The 19,113-nt window shown below is 37.0% G+C and overlaps 1 protein-coding gene across 1 annotated transcript; it reads left to right on the top strand.

Annotated features, from left to right (window-relative positions):
* Positions 1 to 538: 538 nt before the first annotated feature.
* On the top strand, positions 539 to 13,838 carry rfx5 (regulatory factor X, 5; the record flags this gene model as incomplete). The annotated part of the gene is made up of 9 exons (XM_079830114.1): positions 539 to 630; positions 6,576 to 6,609; positions 6,977 to 7,059; positions 7,264 to 7,383; positions 7,925 to 8,035; positions 9,093 to 9,174; positions 9,309 to 9,507; positions 9,957 to 10,042; positions 11,082 to 13,838. 9 exons carry the CDS (start codon positions 539 to 541, stop codon positions 12,072 to 12,074), a joined length of 1,800 nt encoding a protein of 599 aa, XP_079686240.1. The 3' UTR covers positions 12,075 to 13,838.
* Between the last annotated feature and the right edge of the window lie 5,275 nt (positions 13,839 to 19,113).

Genomic DNA, 19,113 nt, shown 5'->3' on the forward strand with positions numbered 1-19,113 from the left:
TATTTTAAAAACGGGGGAAATGCCTTAAGCGTTTAGACGTGGGAGAATTTAGGCTCTTGCGAGGCTTTACTGCGTGTTTACAGTCTGTCGCTGTATGTGTAAACCTGGCCTAAATATGCTAGTTTGTAGTGAAATTGATGCTCATTTACAGTCACGTGACTAATTGATTGTTTAACAATAAGCCGTTTGTTTTAAGACTATTTTAACAAGCTGTCTGCAGACTTTGTTGTTTTGCATATTAAAGAAATAGTATAAAACACCAATTGTACTTAAAAAACCTAATAACACAAATATGGTGTTAAAACTGCAAACACCCTACAACTTTTACTGTTGACAGTTGCATTAATCAACAGTGTACGTGTGTTAGACCAGCCCTGTTTGCATCTCTCAATAAACCTATAATTAATTTACTTTTTTTAAAACATTTTAGCTAAAACCTAACATGAACACATACTAATATCTGCCTCATATCTCATATCTAGAGCTTCAGGTCCAGGAGGGTTCTGAATGCAGTTTGTCGGTCCAGAGTGGTTGAGACATGGCAGAAGATCAGTTAAAGGCAGACGCCTCGGCTGGGGAGGGGGAGACGGAGCCCAGTATGCTGCTGCAGAAGCTTAAGAGCAACATTTCGTAAGAACTACTACTTTTCACTCTTTCTTCATTGTGTTTCAGATAAGATCTTACATCAGTGTCTATTACCTGAAGAAATGGTATATCACATTCAAAATGAAAGGGAAATTTCACCCCAAAAAATGAAAGTTCTGTCATCATTTACTCATTCTCCACAGCAAGCAATTTTACCTCTAAGACGTCTAATAACCGTCCAAACACAGCCCTGACATCTAGGCTAAAACAAGACAAAATTTGGGCTGTCAGTGAAAATGAATAGACGTCTAACCAAAGAAATGAAACCAAGCACCTTGTAATCACTGTTGACTTTGCTTACATGATGAAATTTCATACATCTCACAAGTTATTTTGGCAAAAACGACATGTAACCAAATTCAAGGTTATTTGTCTAGAAGTGGGTTACTCGTAGCCGGACTGTATCAGGTCTATAGTTAACCAAGACGGTGAAATTATGGCTATTGCTTGCTGGGTCATGTTGTTCCAAACCCGTTAATCTACGGAACAAAAATTAAGATCTGACAGATTTCTGTACTACCAACTACCACTTTGACCCTTCACAAAGTTCATAAAGAGATTGTAAAACGAATCCTTATGAATAGAGTTTAGTCAAAAAAATTCTGAAGAGACACAATTGCTTTATATAATGAACAGATTGAATTTAGGCAAGTTGCGATCGCATTCTGTTTGAAAGGTGGCTAACATCAAACACGTTTCGCACTTTATTTTCTCATGCATGAATGTTTCTTTGTTCTCTAAGATGTAATTAACTTTTTAATCCGTCAAACGCTGCACCCTGACACCTGCTGCCACACAACGACGCAAATGAACAAATATAGCTCTTATTAGAATGCTCTCATTCTTAAAGTACCGGTACTAATAAAACGTGGTGTCTTATTGTTTTTAATAGCTGGGTATTGTGATACCTTCCTAGTACCGGTATATCATGCGGCACTAACCCCTGAGTGATGTAAGAGGGAACTTGCGATTGAATGAAACATCTGGAAATTAAGCAAAATAACGGAGAAGAAAAATTGCGAAGTATGCCCTGTCCAAATACCCACACTTGCCGTCTTTGAACTTGACCACTTGTCGACTTGATGTATTTCCTGTATTTGGCCCAATTGTTCAAGTAGGTGTGAAGACTGCAAGTGTATATAACTAGGCCTGTCGCAATAATTAATATATCGATATATCGCACAATATATGTACATGACCTCAATAATTTTTTGTGATTCAATATATATCGCCCATTATGTTTACATGATAATGAATGTCACCAACATTTTACTCGATTGTGCTGTCATCTTGTATGTTTTCCGTGACGGAGGCGAAAGTGGTTCTCGGGCAGTTCCTTCATACACAGAGCGGTTATCGACAGGTGAAAAAAAGGCACCATTTGAGGCGTTATAGTGTTTTCCTGACAACTGACAGTTTGGAAGAATAAGCCCAAATGGACTCGGGATTTCAAAGCCGCAATCCCCTGTTCCGGTGCACATATAAATGTCAACGCTGAATGATGAGTGTTAAAGCCGTTTCACAATTTATTCAATTTAAAAAAAAATTATTTAGGATAATATATTTTTTGCCCTTCATTTACATGATCTAAAGAATTAAAAGGTTGTCATTTGAAAGTGTGTAGGTCTACTTGCATTATTATGCTGTTGTTATATTAGGATTATATATTCAGTGGCATAAAATAGTCTTAAAATGACAATGATATAGTTTATCGCAATTATTTCTGGGACAATATATCTCGAAACAAAAAGTAGTTATCGTGACAGGCCTATATATATAATTTGATTACCCAATGAGACACACTTTAAGTATTTACAGAGCTTTTTTTTTATTATTCTAAATGTCTTTTCAGTAGTCGCTATGTAACTAACAGAATCCACAATTTTATGGTGGCAACACTTTTTATATCTTACTACCAAATTAAATGTAATATCTAATCAGTGTTGGGGTAGTTACTCAAAAAAAGTAATTAGTTACTAGTTACTAGTTACATCTGTAAATTGTAATGAGATTACTTTACTAGTTACTGTATTTGAAAAGTAACATCACTACTTATTACTTTACTTTCCCATTTCTTAATTTAGTGTGTAGATATATGGACAAATATCATATGGCTCTATGCAGTGTTTCCCCAAACAAACAAAAAGGACTACTGTCAAATAAAGATAAAGAAAATAATAAGAACAAATTATTTAAATACAAGCAGCAGCACAAATAAATACTATTGAGCAAAGACACTAATAAAATAAACAATGCTTTTCAGGTTTTTCAGGTACGTCTAACATTAGTTTTCAGGTACAGAAATTGATCAAATGTAAAATAACATTGCATATTTGACTGTATAAATTAAAGATTAATCCTTTTTAAATTTACAAAATCTATTCAATCAAGAGCAGTGAGTGATGTCCTTGTCTTTTGTTGTTTGACATTAAACAGACAGCAGTAAAGGCTACTGCCCCTTTAAGACCTAATCCTACTGCCCCTTTAAGACCTAATCCTGGACCTAATGCTCGGATATGCGTCGTTTTAAGGCATATACAGACTATGTCTGCTAGGATACTCATCAAGATGGGCATGTTGACATAGTTTTTGTGTGAATTTGTCCGTTCAAGAGCAAAACTTGAAAGAGAACTCAATATTTGCGCAGTGTGAGACGTGTGCGCGCTTTCGGATGAGTGCACAGACACAAAATCTTCTCACAGCGCGCGTGACTTCTCATTTGTGATGACGGCGAAAATGAGTGGTCTTATTCAAACATACGGCAGCACTCGCATGAATTGAACAAAGTTTACAAAGAGAGAATTTGAAGGACTTTTACACGGCACCACTGCTCTTGTCAGACGGCACCTCGGTTGGGAAACACTGCTATATGGCAACGGTGCACGCAGCACTTAAACATATCAGATCTTTACACACAGGCAAACACGGCTTGAGTAACGCAGGAAAGCGCGTTCCTATAGTCTAGTAAAGTAGTGTAATTACCAATATTTTTAGTGTAATGCGTTACTTTACTTCGTTACCCAAAAAAGTTATATCGTTACTGTAATCCGTTATTTTGTAACTCGTTACCCCCAACACTGTATCTAATTAATTTAACTTTAAGTGTAATGCTTTCCGCGACATCTCATTTCGGGGCATTTGAGTTCCCAAACATAATGCATAATGGGATACGCTTCGAAGCGGTATTCCAGATAGTTTGGGTTTATTGTGCATTAAGGGCGCTACACTTTGGCATTTTTAAATGTCCCATGACATGAAAATTTCACTTTATGATGTTTTTTAACATTAATATGAGTTCCCCTAGCCTGTATGTGGTACCCAAGTTGCTAGAAATTTCGATAGGTGTAAACCAGTCCCTGGGTATCCTGCTCTGCCTTTGAGAAAATGAAAGCTCAGACGAGCCGATCTGGAATCTTCCCTGTATGTCGTCATACGGGGAACGGTTACCTCCCCTTCCTCTGCTTTGCCCGCCCAGAGAATTTGGAGAAAATGGATTCAGTTTATTTTAGTCGCTATGTCAGCACAGGCTTTACAAACAGACTTTTACCATATGGATTCGACAGCACCGCCACAAACAGTGAGTAACAGTGTTCATTAATGCCTGATCTGTGATGTGTAGCTAATTATTCAAGTTCACTCAGACTTTCTTTCTAAATCGTTTAATACTGTTTATGCATCAGTGAATCAAGCCAGTGACTAAACGATCAACTTCACATTGTTTCTCTTAGTAGCATGAAACAAATCTGTTATTTAAATTGTGATTAATCTACAGAGAGCGATCAAAGAACACTCTCTTTATAATGTTCAGAGCTGTCAATCACACATCACACATCTACTCAATGCTCATCACTGCAGCCTTTCATGTGATGAGAAAAGATCTAAAAAATAATGCTATAATCAACACTTTCACTATTTGTTCATCTCAACAGCTGTGATGGTAAAAAAAAACGCGGTAAAAGTATTCGAGAGGGGTTCCACATGTTACAAAGTTCGTAGAATAAGGAGGAAGAAGACAGGGTCGGCGTGACTGGGACTCGTGTTTATACAGAACTCTCAGATACAAACAAAATAAACTCACGCTCACAGCGCTCTCAACAACTAGTACAATATAACTTTCTCAGCAATCTTTCTCCAGCTCTCCGTCTCTCTGGTCCACGACTCAGACCTCGCTAAACCACGCCCCCTCCGCCACAAAATCTAATACTCATTTCAAATGCAAAGATGTCAGCCAATCACAACAGGTCGTTTTCACTGAAGTCTCACAGCAGACACACCCCTTCAAACAGAGCATTCAGGCCAGATGGCTAATATCAGGATAGAAAAAATGCCTTGTTTGCCTTTTTTATGATGTAAAAATCATACTAACAATATAAGTACACCTCAGGAAACATTATAAAATAATAAAAAAATCCACGCCATGGGACCTTTAAGACATTGGACAGACTTGCACACTTACTTCCTGTCACATGCACGCACTCTCAAGCGGCCAAGACCGCAAATGTGGTTATTTGGACAGGGCAATTGTCTTCAGATGCCATGTTTGTTATGTAAAGCAATAATCTGATATTTATCCGATTATTCGATCTAGTAGTTATTCAATTTGTAGACGTTATTAGATGTCATTAACTATATTGTTGAACCAACGTGGTTCGAATGACGGATGTATAACAAAGTTACTATATTTTCGGGAAACAGTCGTGGCTAGATAGTTAGTTTCTCCAATGATGTATCATACAATGGTGGTTAAGCATTGAGTAAAGTTGTTGTACGAGAAACGAATCCCAGCAGCTACATTGGCTCAACTAGTGGTTAGTTTGAGTCAAGTCTTTTTTGTGAACAGTGGCAGACAGTATAGAGCAGGGGTTCCCAACCCTGGCCCTTGAGGGCCACTTTCCTGCAGCGTTTAGCTCCAACCTTGATCAAACTCACCAGCCTGTAGCTTTCTAGTAATCCTGAAGAGCTTAATAAGCTGGTTCAGGTGTCTTTGATTAGGGTTGGAGCTAAACTCTGCAGGAAAGTGGCCCTCGAGGACCAGGGTAAATTGTCATTATTGATGCTAGTGCCGTGGTCTCAAACCCAGCTCCTGGAGGACCACAGCTCTGCACAGTTTTGCTCGAACCCTAATCAAACACACCTGATCCAGCTATTTAAGATCTCAGGATTATTAGAAACTTCCAAGCAGGTGTGTTGCTGCCTTCACGTGCTATTTCCTTGGTAAAAATGGCACATGAACGCCATCTGATGTCGTGTTTACCACTGGGAAGTTCGGAAATAATTTTGATACCCAAATTCCTGATGCCATAAATTTTAAACATGGTGGCGGGGAGAATTACTGCTGTAACAGGTATGATTTATTAGTTTTTTCCCTAAAAAACAGCTAGATTGTCTGGTCATATATGTAGTTCATGTTTGCAAATGAGTAATCATTTGAAGCGTATTGTATGTTTTATACACAGCGAAAATAGCCTGCATGCATTTGACCGAAATTACAGAATCGGCAGACAGCGGATATATGGATAGCATCGTAAATGTTTATATGGTTGTCAGTGCATGTGACACTACATATAATTTTGGTTTTAATAAGATTTTCCCAATAAATACGCAAGAATAAACCTGGTGTCCTCCATGATTCCTGTTCATTACGACAACAAAGTACTTGAATGCAACAAGTTCATAATCACAACCTGAGGAGTGGGAATCAACAAATTTCCAAAAGCACGTGAAGGGGGCATGAGTTGGAGCTGGTTAGAGCTAAACTCTGCAGGGCTGTGGCCCTCCAGAAACTGAGTTTGAGACTACTGTGCTAGTGGCAAAGAAATTACACACTTTTTATTTTTTACCGTTATTACCAGAAATGTTAAAAGAAAAATGTTTCTTTCCATCTTGATTTGAACAGATATACATGTATGTTTTTTTTTATCTTTTCACAGTAAAAATGTGCAGGGCAAAGTGGACAAAATTTTGGTAAGTGGATAAAGTATAATGAGATTTCAGTCTTCTGATGTTGTATAATTGATATCAAGTGTATTTTCAGCTGGAGTCATTATTTCTTATTTATAACAAGGATCTAACAGGATGACACTTTTTGTTAGCTATAGTGTGAATCCTGGAGAAACTCTCATCAAGGCACAATGGTGGTAGATTATGTTTGAACCCACAACTATTACATTAGAAGTTCAGATCTATAACAACTAGGCTACCATGTTTATGTTGTGTTACAACTGTGTCTTTTTGTAAAGTATAATATTAAACTCTCATTCGTTTGCAGTGTTTTTGGGTTCACATTTTCTTTCTCATTCCTTCTTTCTCCCTGTGACTTGTCTCCTCTCAGGAAGATGTACAGCGTTTCTCTGACAACGACAAGCTCTACCTTTATCTACAGCTACCCTCAGGTCCAAGCGCAGGAGAGAAGAGGTACAGGTCATAAAAGCACACAAACACACTTCAGTCAGTCTTGATCCATTTGTTTAATCTGGAATGCTGTGTTTTAAATATTATTTCTGAATAGTAAAAAAAATATTTGATGTCCTTTTTTCAGGCTAGCTAGAAATAAAACAAATGTGACAAGAAATGTTATATGTGAAACATGTTTACAAACGGCTTCTCTGTGTGCACCAGTGGTGATTCAAACTCAGTCAACACGGCAGATCAGCTTCATACCTGCAACTGGATCCGTAGCCACTTGGAAGAACATCCTGACACCTGCCTGCCTAAACAAGATGTTTACGAGACATACCGGTAAGGATTCTTGCCTATTTCTAGTCGAAATCTTATTAAAGCCAAAAATATTTAATTTTGAATCCCATTCATACAACATTGACTGTGCTAGATGGTCAACTTGCTGACGATTCTGGACTTTCGGTCAAATACATGCTATTTTTGGTGTGTATAAAACATACAATATGCTTCAAATAGTTGTTCATATATGTACAGCAAAATAAGCACCACTTTAATGACAAGACAAGGCGATGTAGCTGTTGTGGAAAAAACTAATAAAGAATAACAGTTGCAGTTTATGGGACGCCCAACTCAGAAAATCGGGAATCAAAAATCTCAGAGTTTCCCAGTAGTAAATACGACTTGAAAGGGCATTCATGTCTAATTTATGACCAGGAAACTTCCAATAGGCAGAATTACTTGTGGTTATATCTAATAAAGGTATATCAGCTGTTTTCCTAGACTTTTAAGGGTCCATTATCTGTTTGTTTTTCTGACCATGTTTGCAAATTTTCACAAAAATACAATGATTACTTACTGGCCTCTTTTTATATCTAAACAGGAAGCACTGTGACAACTTACAGCATCGGCCTCTAAGTGCAGCAAATTTTGGAAAAATCATCCGAGACATCTTCCCTAACATTAAAGCACGAAGACTGGGCGGTAGAGGACAGTCCAAATATCCTTTTGTCCCTGGTTTCATTTAATTTGAACAAAACACAGACAAACATTTTTGCCTCAAAACATTTCCAAAACCCTATCTAGAGCAGTCCAAGACACCATGTCTTCAAGAGTGATTGTACAGATTCATCAATGTTATGAAAACACACACATTCTGTGTGTGAACTGTTAAAGACTTAGATGGCTTTCTGCAAATGTCAGCACTCTTGATATTTTGGAAGCTTGTTTCTGCCACGGAATTAAAAAATAAAAAAGGTCATTATAATTTTTATTGCAAGTTTATGGGCCCTATCATACACCCGGTGCAATACGACGCCAGTTTCAGCCCAACTCGGTTATTATTTACACTTCCAGCGCCACGTTGTTTAAATAGCAAATGCACTCTCGCTCATGGGTGTGCTGGCCTGAAAACGAGGTTTGTTCAGGCGCATTGTTGGTGCGTTGCTATTTTGAGGCAACTGAAAATGATTGCGCCATTGACCAACAAAAAAACCTGGTCTATTTTTGTTGTGTTATTTAAAGAGCGCGTTAGTAATATGCGCCTATAGGCGGGTGCACAACGCGCGCACACTCTGCTTATTACACACAGGGATGCGCAGAAGCACACAAACATTTTTAAATATTACAAATAAAAGGATTCCTCTCTGGAAAAGCGTTTAGTCTTTCCGCTCACATATTCCGCCATGTAAATAGCGAATCCACCATGGTGCATTTAAAGGGAATGGGAGATGAGACTCTGATTGGTTTATTGCACGTTACGCCCAAAACACACCCATTAAGAGAATAGGGAAAACCCTATTATAAACTCACATTTGCTAAACAAAAACTTGAGAAGTCACAATTACCTTTTTTATTTTTCATGGTGGAATATATCTGTAATGGTTGGGTTTTGAGAGGTTTTTAAGATGTCTTAATACTATTGACAAATGAATTTCGTCTCATGCTTCAAATTCCTTCAATTGATAATAATTTAACTGAATTCAAACTAAAAATATCTTTGAATTTGATAACTTAATTTATAGTATATTGTCCCTTAACGTAATTTCCAGCACATACTGCTATAGTGGGATACGTCGAAAGACCGTGTTAAACATGCCGTTACTGCCAAACCTGGACCTCAAAAATGACCCGGTATGACTGTCTTCTTACTACTGACTTTTTCTCTAATTTCCTTTCACAAAATGAAAATAATATAGGCTATCAGTTATTTTTAACATTATGCTTAAATATTCTATTCATATGCCCATTTGATGTGCCACCTCCAGTCTGAACTGACAGAACTGGTGCAAACCTACAAGCAGGAGGTCACCGAAGCAGCCTGTGAACTCATCTGCGACTGGGCCCAAAAGATCCTGAAGCGTTCTTTTGACACGGTGGTTGAAATCGCACGCTTCCTCGTGCAGGAGCACATCGTCAACCCACGTTGCAGCCAAGCCGAGCTGGTCACCTCAGCCGCTCTTGCAGGTACATTTAAAGTCAATTTTACTCTGTGTTATTGTAGTATCATTATAGGTTTTGTTCATTTGTTTTTTAATGTTAATTTATTTAGATTGTTAGTAATGTTGCTGTGTTTTTGTCATATTTTTAGTAGTTAAAAAAAATAAAATAAAAAATAATAATAATAAATATATATATATATATATATATATATATATATATATATATATATATATATATATATATATATATATATATATATATACGTATACATATGTTTATGTAGTGTTATATTAGTACCTCAAATTGGGAAATGCTAGATGAAATAAAATAAGTTAAATTTTTTATATTTTCTTATTTCAGTTAGATTTATTTCAAGCAGTGAAAATAAAATTATTTTTTAAAATGGTTTTAGTTAACAATAAGAACCCATGGTTTGCCTGTTTTTTTATTTATTCATTTATTTTTTTCATTAGGTGGACCTTCCAAACCTCATAAGGTAATCAAAAAGATTTCAGCAGCTTCCCGAGCAGAGGAGGATAGTGGCAGTGCGGAAAATAAGGTATTACTGGTTTTCATTTCTATCCCTGCTAATTTAAAAAAAAAAAATGCTATGCAAATAAAATAATCTGTATAATTCATAAATATTTATAAGTCAGAAATGTTTGCACTACTCTCTAGAATGGTTGATTCTGATTGCTGCAAATATTTGTCAAATATCATCAAATATTTCAATGTCTAATATTTTTGTATAGTCACTGTATAAAACAATATCATTTATATTTGTCCCAGGCAACAGATTTCCTAATATATCTGTGCATTTTTCTGTTCTGTTATGTTTCTTAACTGAGTTCAATATTTAATGGTCATTTATTTGGCCACATCCTAAGTAGGATCATTTACTGTCAGCCGATCATTGAGTGCGTTTACATGCACGTTCTTAAGCCGATTATGCTTAAAAAGCTGACAACGCAATTGGTCATGTAAACCTGGTAACCCGTTTTCTTTTAACAGAGTAAGGTCATAAACGGCTTAAGCATAAACCGGTCGACACAGGTAGTTTTTTACCCTGATTTAGTCCGGCATGTAAACGTATTAACCCGCTTTCTATGGGCTTATTGAAGTGCACATGTGTGATACGTGATAAGAACACATCCTTAGTGCAGATTTAAGCGCATTCAGACAGAGAAAGAAGGAAATATCACAAACGCAGAATCTTTCATGACCCAGAAAATGTGTTCTCATCTCATGCAGTAGAAGTAATTCAGTCAAAATGCTGCATCTGTAACTGCACGATAGGGTAACCTATGAGCTGGAAGTTCCCTCTGACATGTTGCAAGCTTTATTTAACATTACAACTGACATAACATGGAAAACTCAGAGTCAGATAGGCAAATTATTATGTTTTTACAGGGAAATAACCTGATTTATTAATAAAGTCAGGTTACTGACGTGCATGTAAACGGGGAAAACTGGTTATTTCAAGAAGCTGAAATTTGTGAGTTATCAGTTTACTGGTGTGCATGTAAACATGCATAATAGCAGTATTACATACTATAAACAGTAAATATAATACTTCATCATTGTGTTGTTTTTGGCAGCAAAAAGAGAAAGACGGTGTGGAACAGCCGTCATCCAATAAGCAGCAGGTCAGTGATAAACAGACCAACAAGGTGGAGTCAGCTCGAGTGGAGGCCTACATGAAGAAACTGCCTCAGCTCCTTCCCAGAGGCACCGTTCCTGAGAAAACCTCCCCACCGTGTCTGGCACCTGCCGATTCGGGAAGTGTTCAAGTTACTTTGCCCATTACCGTCACAACGATACCCTCTCAACCAGGCGGCACCGTCCCTCTTATGATTCTGCCATCGGGCATGAGTCTCTCTTACCCTGAGCGTGAGAAAACTTCCGTCACGGTCGCCACTTCCGCTGCTCCGACCCCAGTCGTCCAGAGAGCGCGACCGGCGGCTCCAAAGAGGGGTCCTGACCCATCCACCTCAGTGTCAGCCGCTGGTGTTGCTCCAAAACGCAAAAGAGGACGACCCAGGAAGCCAAGACCTGAAGACGTGGCACCACAGGTACAGTCAGCCCCAACCTCAAATCCAAATCCAGCTTTGCTCACAAGAGGAGTAATCCAAAAGGCCATGCCTTCTTGTGCTCCCTCAACTCCTTCGCAGTTGGTTGAAATTGTGATCCAGGACCAGTCAAGCTTGATGCTTAGCCAACTTCCGACCATCCAGGAAGTGACAGACGCTGAGAATAGAGGCATAGTGGTGCAGTGCCAACCTGCACCAGACCCTGAGAAGCAGCAGTCCGTCCTGTTAATGCAAGGGCCCAACCAACCCAGTTACGAGCTGACCAGGAGGATGGTCATCCAACGTGCGCCGTTATCCAGAGAAGGAAGGCCTGTTCCCCTAGAAGTGCCACAGTCCGCCATCTCGTACCTCCCACCTGCAACGTTATTAGAGGACAGAGGAGAAGTGGAAATTACTCTGACTCCTGTGGAGCCACAGGCCGATTCCATGCCAAACTCAGCAGGTATCCCCACCTGCTTCGGCTCCTTGTCTGGAGAAACCCCCAAACCTGACGTCCCGTAACCGCAGCACAGCAACCGTCTCCTTTCTCCGAGACTCCGTGATCGCAATGCCTTTCCAGTGCTTCTGTGAATTGCATATTAGCTTGTAGTCAAACTGAGGTTTACCATCTTGGCTGAGCTTGAGTGGGTATGTCTGCTTTCTGTGTAGAAAAAGAAAAAAAAAATTGTATAGAAGTACAAACTTTCATTGTTGCCTTCAAACAGCAACTACACTCATATTTTCATATTAATAACAAGTGAATTCCAAGATTCCAGGAATGCTTTTAAAGAGATTATGAATTTAAGTGACCTAAAACAAATGTTCTGACAGGAATTTTAGTGCATTGGAAATTGAACAGATATACTCGCAAATAACAGTCCAATCTGGTCCAGCTCAGTTATCAACATCTAAAAAAAGACGATTCATAGTTACCGAAGAACTGCTTACCATCCGTCGGCATTTGTCACCATGCTCAGTGCCACAAAGGGGCAGTCGATCCTTTATTGCTCTAACCATCTTTGCATGTTTGTGTTTGTAAACATGAATTGAGACATTTGAGTGTGTTTGTAGCTGTTCAGATGACAAAGAGTGATATTACGGGTTTGCAACTTCAGGGTTAAAAAAAAAAAGTCCCTCTCTCACCCAATGATTGGGTTAATGTTTTTTTTTTTTTTTTACTATTATTACCGTCACAAATAGATAAAGATATACAAAGCTTCGAAATTACTACATCAAGTTGCTGTTGCGAAGGTCAAGACGACACTACTGGTTCAGATGGTGCACAATGTAGGTGGATAGATAAACAAAGACCTCTTATGTCCCTTTAAATATGCAAATGAGGCTATGATTTTTTTCCGGGATCGTTCTCAAACCCGCCCCCTCGTTCAGGTCTGTCCAGTAGTTTTCTTACAGCAACACAAATAGCACTTAACAGATGTAAATAGTTTATCCGTGAGCCCAGAAGAATATCTTCATTGGTAAAGCATACCAGAACTAATTTAAAACGTTTTATTTTCCAAATGTATATCCATCGTCACTATATTGCTACTATGAAATATTATTCTTATTAGTTGCTAGTAAAGTGTGCACTGTCACCCTAAAAGCATGTACGAAAAAAAATTAGAAGTTAAGAATTCTAAAATTTGATTATATTATTTAAATTTAGACTGAAATATGTACTAATTATTTATGTATGCAAATTCTACAAAGTTTGCACCACAGCAGTTTCCTCTTCCATCTCTTAAAAGAGAATTTTGCTTAATAGCCTTGAAATACACTTTCAGATATTACACTTGATCTTAGCCAAAAATCCATAAATGTGAGAATGTGTTGTCATTTATTTTGTAATTTCATAATTATTATTAAAAAATAATAATAATTAACGGTATAGGACAATATATTTGTTTGTAACTGCTTTATGGATATTATTTGATGTACTTTATTAAATTCAAAAGTATTGAAAGGCTATGAATTGGGTAAAACAAATCTCTTTTAAAGTTTACTCAAGATGATATAATCTCGGCAGAGGCTGTTGATGGTTAAAGAGGCACTTGATTTAAAAACAAAGCCACTCCAATTCTGTATGAAGAGATTTGGAGTCAGATGTTATTTATTCAAATATTGTAGTAATATATGTGAGATGGGGAATGAGTAGAAGTGATAACTTTACTGTGGAGTAATGGTGCTTTAAAAAAGCGAAACGGGTTTAGCTACGCGAATGATTGTGATTTCACCAATCAGCAGTTTGACTGCACTTCACGTCCGCTGCTCACTGGTGCTGGATCTGGGGAGATGTTTGCAGAGCGGCAAGCGGCTGTCGGACAGCCTTGCTAGCGGTGCGTCAGCATAAATTACATTAGGCTCGTGAAATGAATGTGCTATAAATGTCATGTTTAATTCCGAATAATATCAGCTGCTCACTTTACTCAAGGTCTAAATTTTGACTCTTAACCAAAATCAATCGAGATCTTTATTATAATTGCAGGAGCTTTTATTTTGTACAATGTGGTATTTGGGAGGGCCTGTTGCTTTTTGATCGTTTGTGATTTTCTTTTCCCTTTTTAAAGGCAGTGCACAGTTCTAATATTCTGCCTCATTTGCAGTATTGAGATTTGAATACTAATGTCACAATATAATCTCAATATCCTGACGACAGCAATTCCGTATCCTGTGAAATGAATATCAGACTTTGTTTTTTAAAGAATACATTGACAATAGACGTGTAATTTACATTTTAAATCGCAAACAGTTAATGAAGTCATTTACTTGGTTGCAACGCTCAAATGAATGACTGACAGCTGGGACATTAGATTAATATGGATCTGTCAAATGACATAATAATTGAAGAATGAGTGTAAATAATCAGATTTGACTGATCTGAAGCAGAGAAGTACCTTACACCTGAAAAGTGATTGAAAGCAGTTTTAAAGGGTTATCTTATGGAAGCTTGTTTATGCCAGGGAATAAACATAAAAACTGTAATGCAACCTTTTTATCTCGCAATTGTGAGTTTTTCCTTGCAGTTGTGAGTTTATTTCTCACGGTTGTGACTTTTTTTTCTTGCAGTTGTGAGTTTCTTTCTCAGAATTGTTAAGATCTCGCAGTTGTGAGTTTATTTCTCGCAATTCTGACTTTTGTTCTCTGAATTGTTTATCTCGCAATTGTGAGTTTTTCTTCGCAGTTGTGAGTTTATTTCTCGCAATTCTGACTTTTTTTAGGAATTGTTTATTTCTCGCAATTGTGAGTTTTTCCTCGCAGTTGAGTTTCTATCGTAATGGTGTTTCTCGCAATTCTAACTTTTTTCTTGCTATTGTGAGTTTATATCTCGCAATTCAGACTTTTTTTTTCTCACAAATCTGACTTTTTCCCCGCAATTATGAGGGTTTTTTTCTCGCTATTGTGAGTTTATATCTCACAATATTTCTCGCTAAGGTTTTTTTCTTGCAATTGTTTTATCTCGCAGTTGCGAGAAATAAACTCAACTGCGAGGAAAAACTCACAACTGTGAGAGAAACAATTGCAAGAAAAAAAACCTCACAATTGCGGTAAAAAAGTCAGATTTGTGAGAAATCTTAACTGCGAGATATAAACTCGCAATAGCGAGAAAAAAGTCAGAATTGTGAGAAACACAATTGCGAGAAATAAACTCACAACTGCGAGGAAAACTTCTCGCAATTCTGACTTTGTTCTCGCAATTGTGAGTTTCTCACAGTTAAGATTTCTCTCTATGGCTTTTTTCTTGCAATTGTTTATCTCGCAGTTGCGAGGAAAAACTCACAACTGCGAGATAAACAATTGCAAGAAAAAAAAACTCACAATTGCGGTAAAAAAGTCAGATTTGTGAGAAAAAATTCAGAATTGCTAGAAATCTTAACTGCGAGATATAAACTCACAGTAGCGAGAAAAAAGTCAGAATTGCTAGAAATCTTAACTGCGAGATATAAACTCACAATAGCGAGAAAAAAGTCAGAATTGCGAGAAACACAATTGCGAGAAATAAATTCACAACTGCGAGGAAAAACTCACAATTGTGTTTCTCGCAATTAAGACTTTTTTCTCGCTATTGTGAGTTTATATCTCGCAGTTAAGATTTCTAGCAATTCTGACTTTTTTTTCTCACAAATCTGACTTTTCCGCAATTATGAGTTTTTTTTTTCTTGCAATTGTTTTATCTCGCAGTTTCGAGAAATAAACTCAACTGCGAGGAAAAACTCACTGCTGCGAGATAAAGAATTGCAAGAAAAAAACCTCACAATTGCGGGGAAAAAAGTCAGATTTGTGAGAGAAAAAAAGTCCGAATTGCGAGAAATCTTAACTGTGAGACATAAACTCACAATAGCAAGAAAAAAGTCAGAATTGCGAGAAACACAATTGCGAGAAATAAACTCACAACTGCGAGGAAAAACTCACAATTGTGTTTCTCGCAATTCAGACTTTTTTTCCCTCACAAATCTGACTTTTTCCCGCAATTGTGTTTTTTCTCGCAGTTGTTTATTTCTCGCAATTGTGTTTGTCTCGCAATTCTGACTTTTTTCTCACTATTGTGAGTTTATACCTCGCAGTTCAGAATTCTCGCAATTCAGACTCTTTTTTTTTGTTCTCACAAATCTGACTTTTTTTCCCGCAATTGTGATGCCCCCCCCCCCCCCCCCCCCCCCCTCACAATTGTGTTTATATCTTGCAATTGTGAGTTTAAATTTTTGAGAGATATGATATGCAAGATATAAACTCGCAATTCTAACTTCTTTTCTCTGGTTATTGTGAGTTTATATCTCACAATTCTAATTGTATTTCTCAGAATTGAGAAATCTAATCTTGCAATTGCCAGTTATAAAGTCAAAAATTGCGAGACACAAGTCTGAATTGTGTGATACAAACTTGCAATTGCACGAAAAATTTAAATTGTGAGAGAAAAGGTTGCAATCGCCTTTTTTCAATTTTGTTTGAATCCTGTGGCGGAAACCAGCTTCCATATTATTCCATGGGAATAAATAAAACATTTGTGCATATGATCACTTCCATCAATTTATGGATAGATTATTCATATCCTCATAGTCCATTGACAAATATTGTCATTTTTTTGTTGCAAGTACATTGTCACACCACAGAAATGTAAAATGTTCAGTACAACATAGTGCCTCATACAAACCACTGTGCTCTGTAAATATCCATTTTCTTTGTATTATTTATGAGGTTGTGATTTACGCTCTGAAGCACCGAGTGGATTATTAGTCTTTACTGTTTGGTAAAGGCTCACAAAACTGTTGCCCTCAAAAAGAAGGAAAACCAAAATGACACGCTGATCACATGAGTGGTCAAGGTGACGATCGTGTGTTGTAATTACCCATCAGTGTTGGTAATTCTTATGTTTCATTGTGACAAACTCAATAGAAACCAATCGCGAACGTGTCTAGCACATCAACTTCTCACCGAGTCATGTAGAAATGTTAATTCGTTTTTCTATCAACCCAGTGGATCTCAGTGTTCATTTGTGTGCGTGTCAGTACTATGCCATGAGTTGACCCTGCCATTTTTACCATAGTTATGAGTACCACCTTTTCTTTTTTTTTGTCAGCCCTTGCATGGTTTGTGTATTGAATATGTTTTTAAAAAGTTACGAAAGGATCTGAGGTTTGTTCGGAGTTGCGCGTTTTCTTTTTAAAACATTTGAACCCTGGTGTTTGTCTTGCACTTTAATTTTCTCTACGGAAAGCACACAGGGGGAGAAAAAGACGAAATGCAGCACCTTGTACGTTGTTTGTTTTTGTACTTAAAAGGTCTTCTTTTTGAAAAGTTTTTCTTTTTTGTATTTCATGTTTTTTCATGTTAACTGTACAATTGGACATCTTCCATATAAAACAATGAAATGATCTTGACTGTGAGCACATTTTCATAAATCAGCACTAATAAACAATATGTATGACGTGTTTCTTTACATCAAGTGTTTGTAAACTACTTTACCCATGTTCACTATTTATAATGTTTTAATGATATATAATATTTAAATGCTTAAAGCCACCTTATATTTTCTCAATATTTCTTATATCTCTTAGGGATGATAAAGTCAGAATGCTGATAAGATCAATATTTTCAGCATTGTCAGCAAATTCATAACCGTTTCAGGCTTTATGAAATATATACATACAATTATACATTTTATATAATTATTACATAATATAATATACAAATGCAGCTACATGAAAGTTTGGGGTCACTATGAATTTGTTTTTGTTTTTTTATACCGTAGAAATATAGAAGTAATATTGTGAAATAATAATACAATTTAAAATGTTATTTTATCGTAATTTATCATTATATCGTAATTTATTCCTGTGATGCAAAGCTGAATTTCAGCATCATTACTCCCAGGGCTCGACATCTTCACGTGCTTGTCCTTCCGACAAGTAAATCTGTCATTCACTTGTCCAAGTAAAAAACTTGAATTTTTATTTTTGTAAATATATTTTTTTCTTAAGCAATATTCTCACCAGTGTTCAGTTAGATTTTACATATTTAAATCTGCATATCTGTGATATTTTTACCTTTCACAAAGGCCATTTTTTCCCTAATTTTATTAAATATAGGCTATGCTTCAGCTTTAATTTTAAATCCTTAATTTGGTCAATAAATTAAATTAGAATAAGACACACTACAGGGCTGTTACCAATCAAATTAAATAATTTACACTGAAGAATTACAACTGCATTAAATAATTTTATGAGATAGTTTTGAATATACAAATAAGAAATGTTGGAAAGAATGTTTAAACATGAAACTAAAGTAGGTGGCGGCAAGTGAGTCTGAGTCGTTCAAAAATGAGGCAGTCGTTTATGAATAGGTCATTGAATCTTTGAGTCAACCAATTCATTCAAAACGCTGAATTATTCAGTAACACACTGTTGCTGTGAGATGCGTTATGGGTCTGGGGCCATATTCACAAAACATCTTAAGGCTAAAAGTAGCTCCTAACTTGCCGATTTAGGAGAATCTCTTAAAAATAATGGGCGTGTCAGTCCTAAATCCATGAAACGCTAGGAGTAGTCAAGAGGACTCCTAAGTCACTAAGACCAAATCACTAAACAATCCTACTGGCTGTTGCCACAATTGCCACAAACATTGAGGCTATAATGATAATAAATGTATCTTTAAAAACAAAAAATAATGTAAGATTACCTGTGGCAATTGTTTTTACGAGTTCACACTAGTGGAGATGAGTGGTACCTGGTGGGGTTTTCTGCTGTTGTTGCCCATCCGCCTCAAGGTTGTGTGTGTTGTGGCTTCACAAATGCTTTGCTGCATAATTCGGTTGTAACGAGTGGTTATTTCAGTCAAAGTTGCTCTTCTATCAGCTTGAATCAGTCGGCCCATTCTCCTCTGACCTCTAGCATCAACAAGGCATTTTCGCCCACAGGACTGCCGCGTACTGGATGCTTTTCCCTTTTCACACCATTTTTTGTAAACCCTAGAAATGGTTGTGCGTGAAAATCCCAGTAACTGAGCAGATTGTGAAATACTCAGACCGGCCCGTCTGGCACCAACAACCATGCCACGCTCAAAATTG

The sequence above is a fragment of the Gobio gobio genome (genome assembly GCF_949357685.1).
Source record: "Gobio gobio genome assembly, chromosome: 11".
Lineage (NCBI taxonomy): Eukaryota > Metazoa > Chordata > Actinopteri > Cypriniformes > Gobionidae > Gobio > Gobio gobio.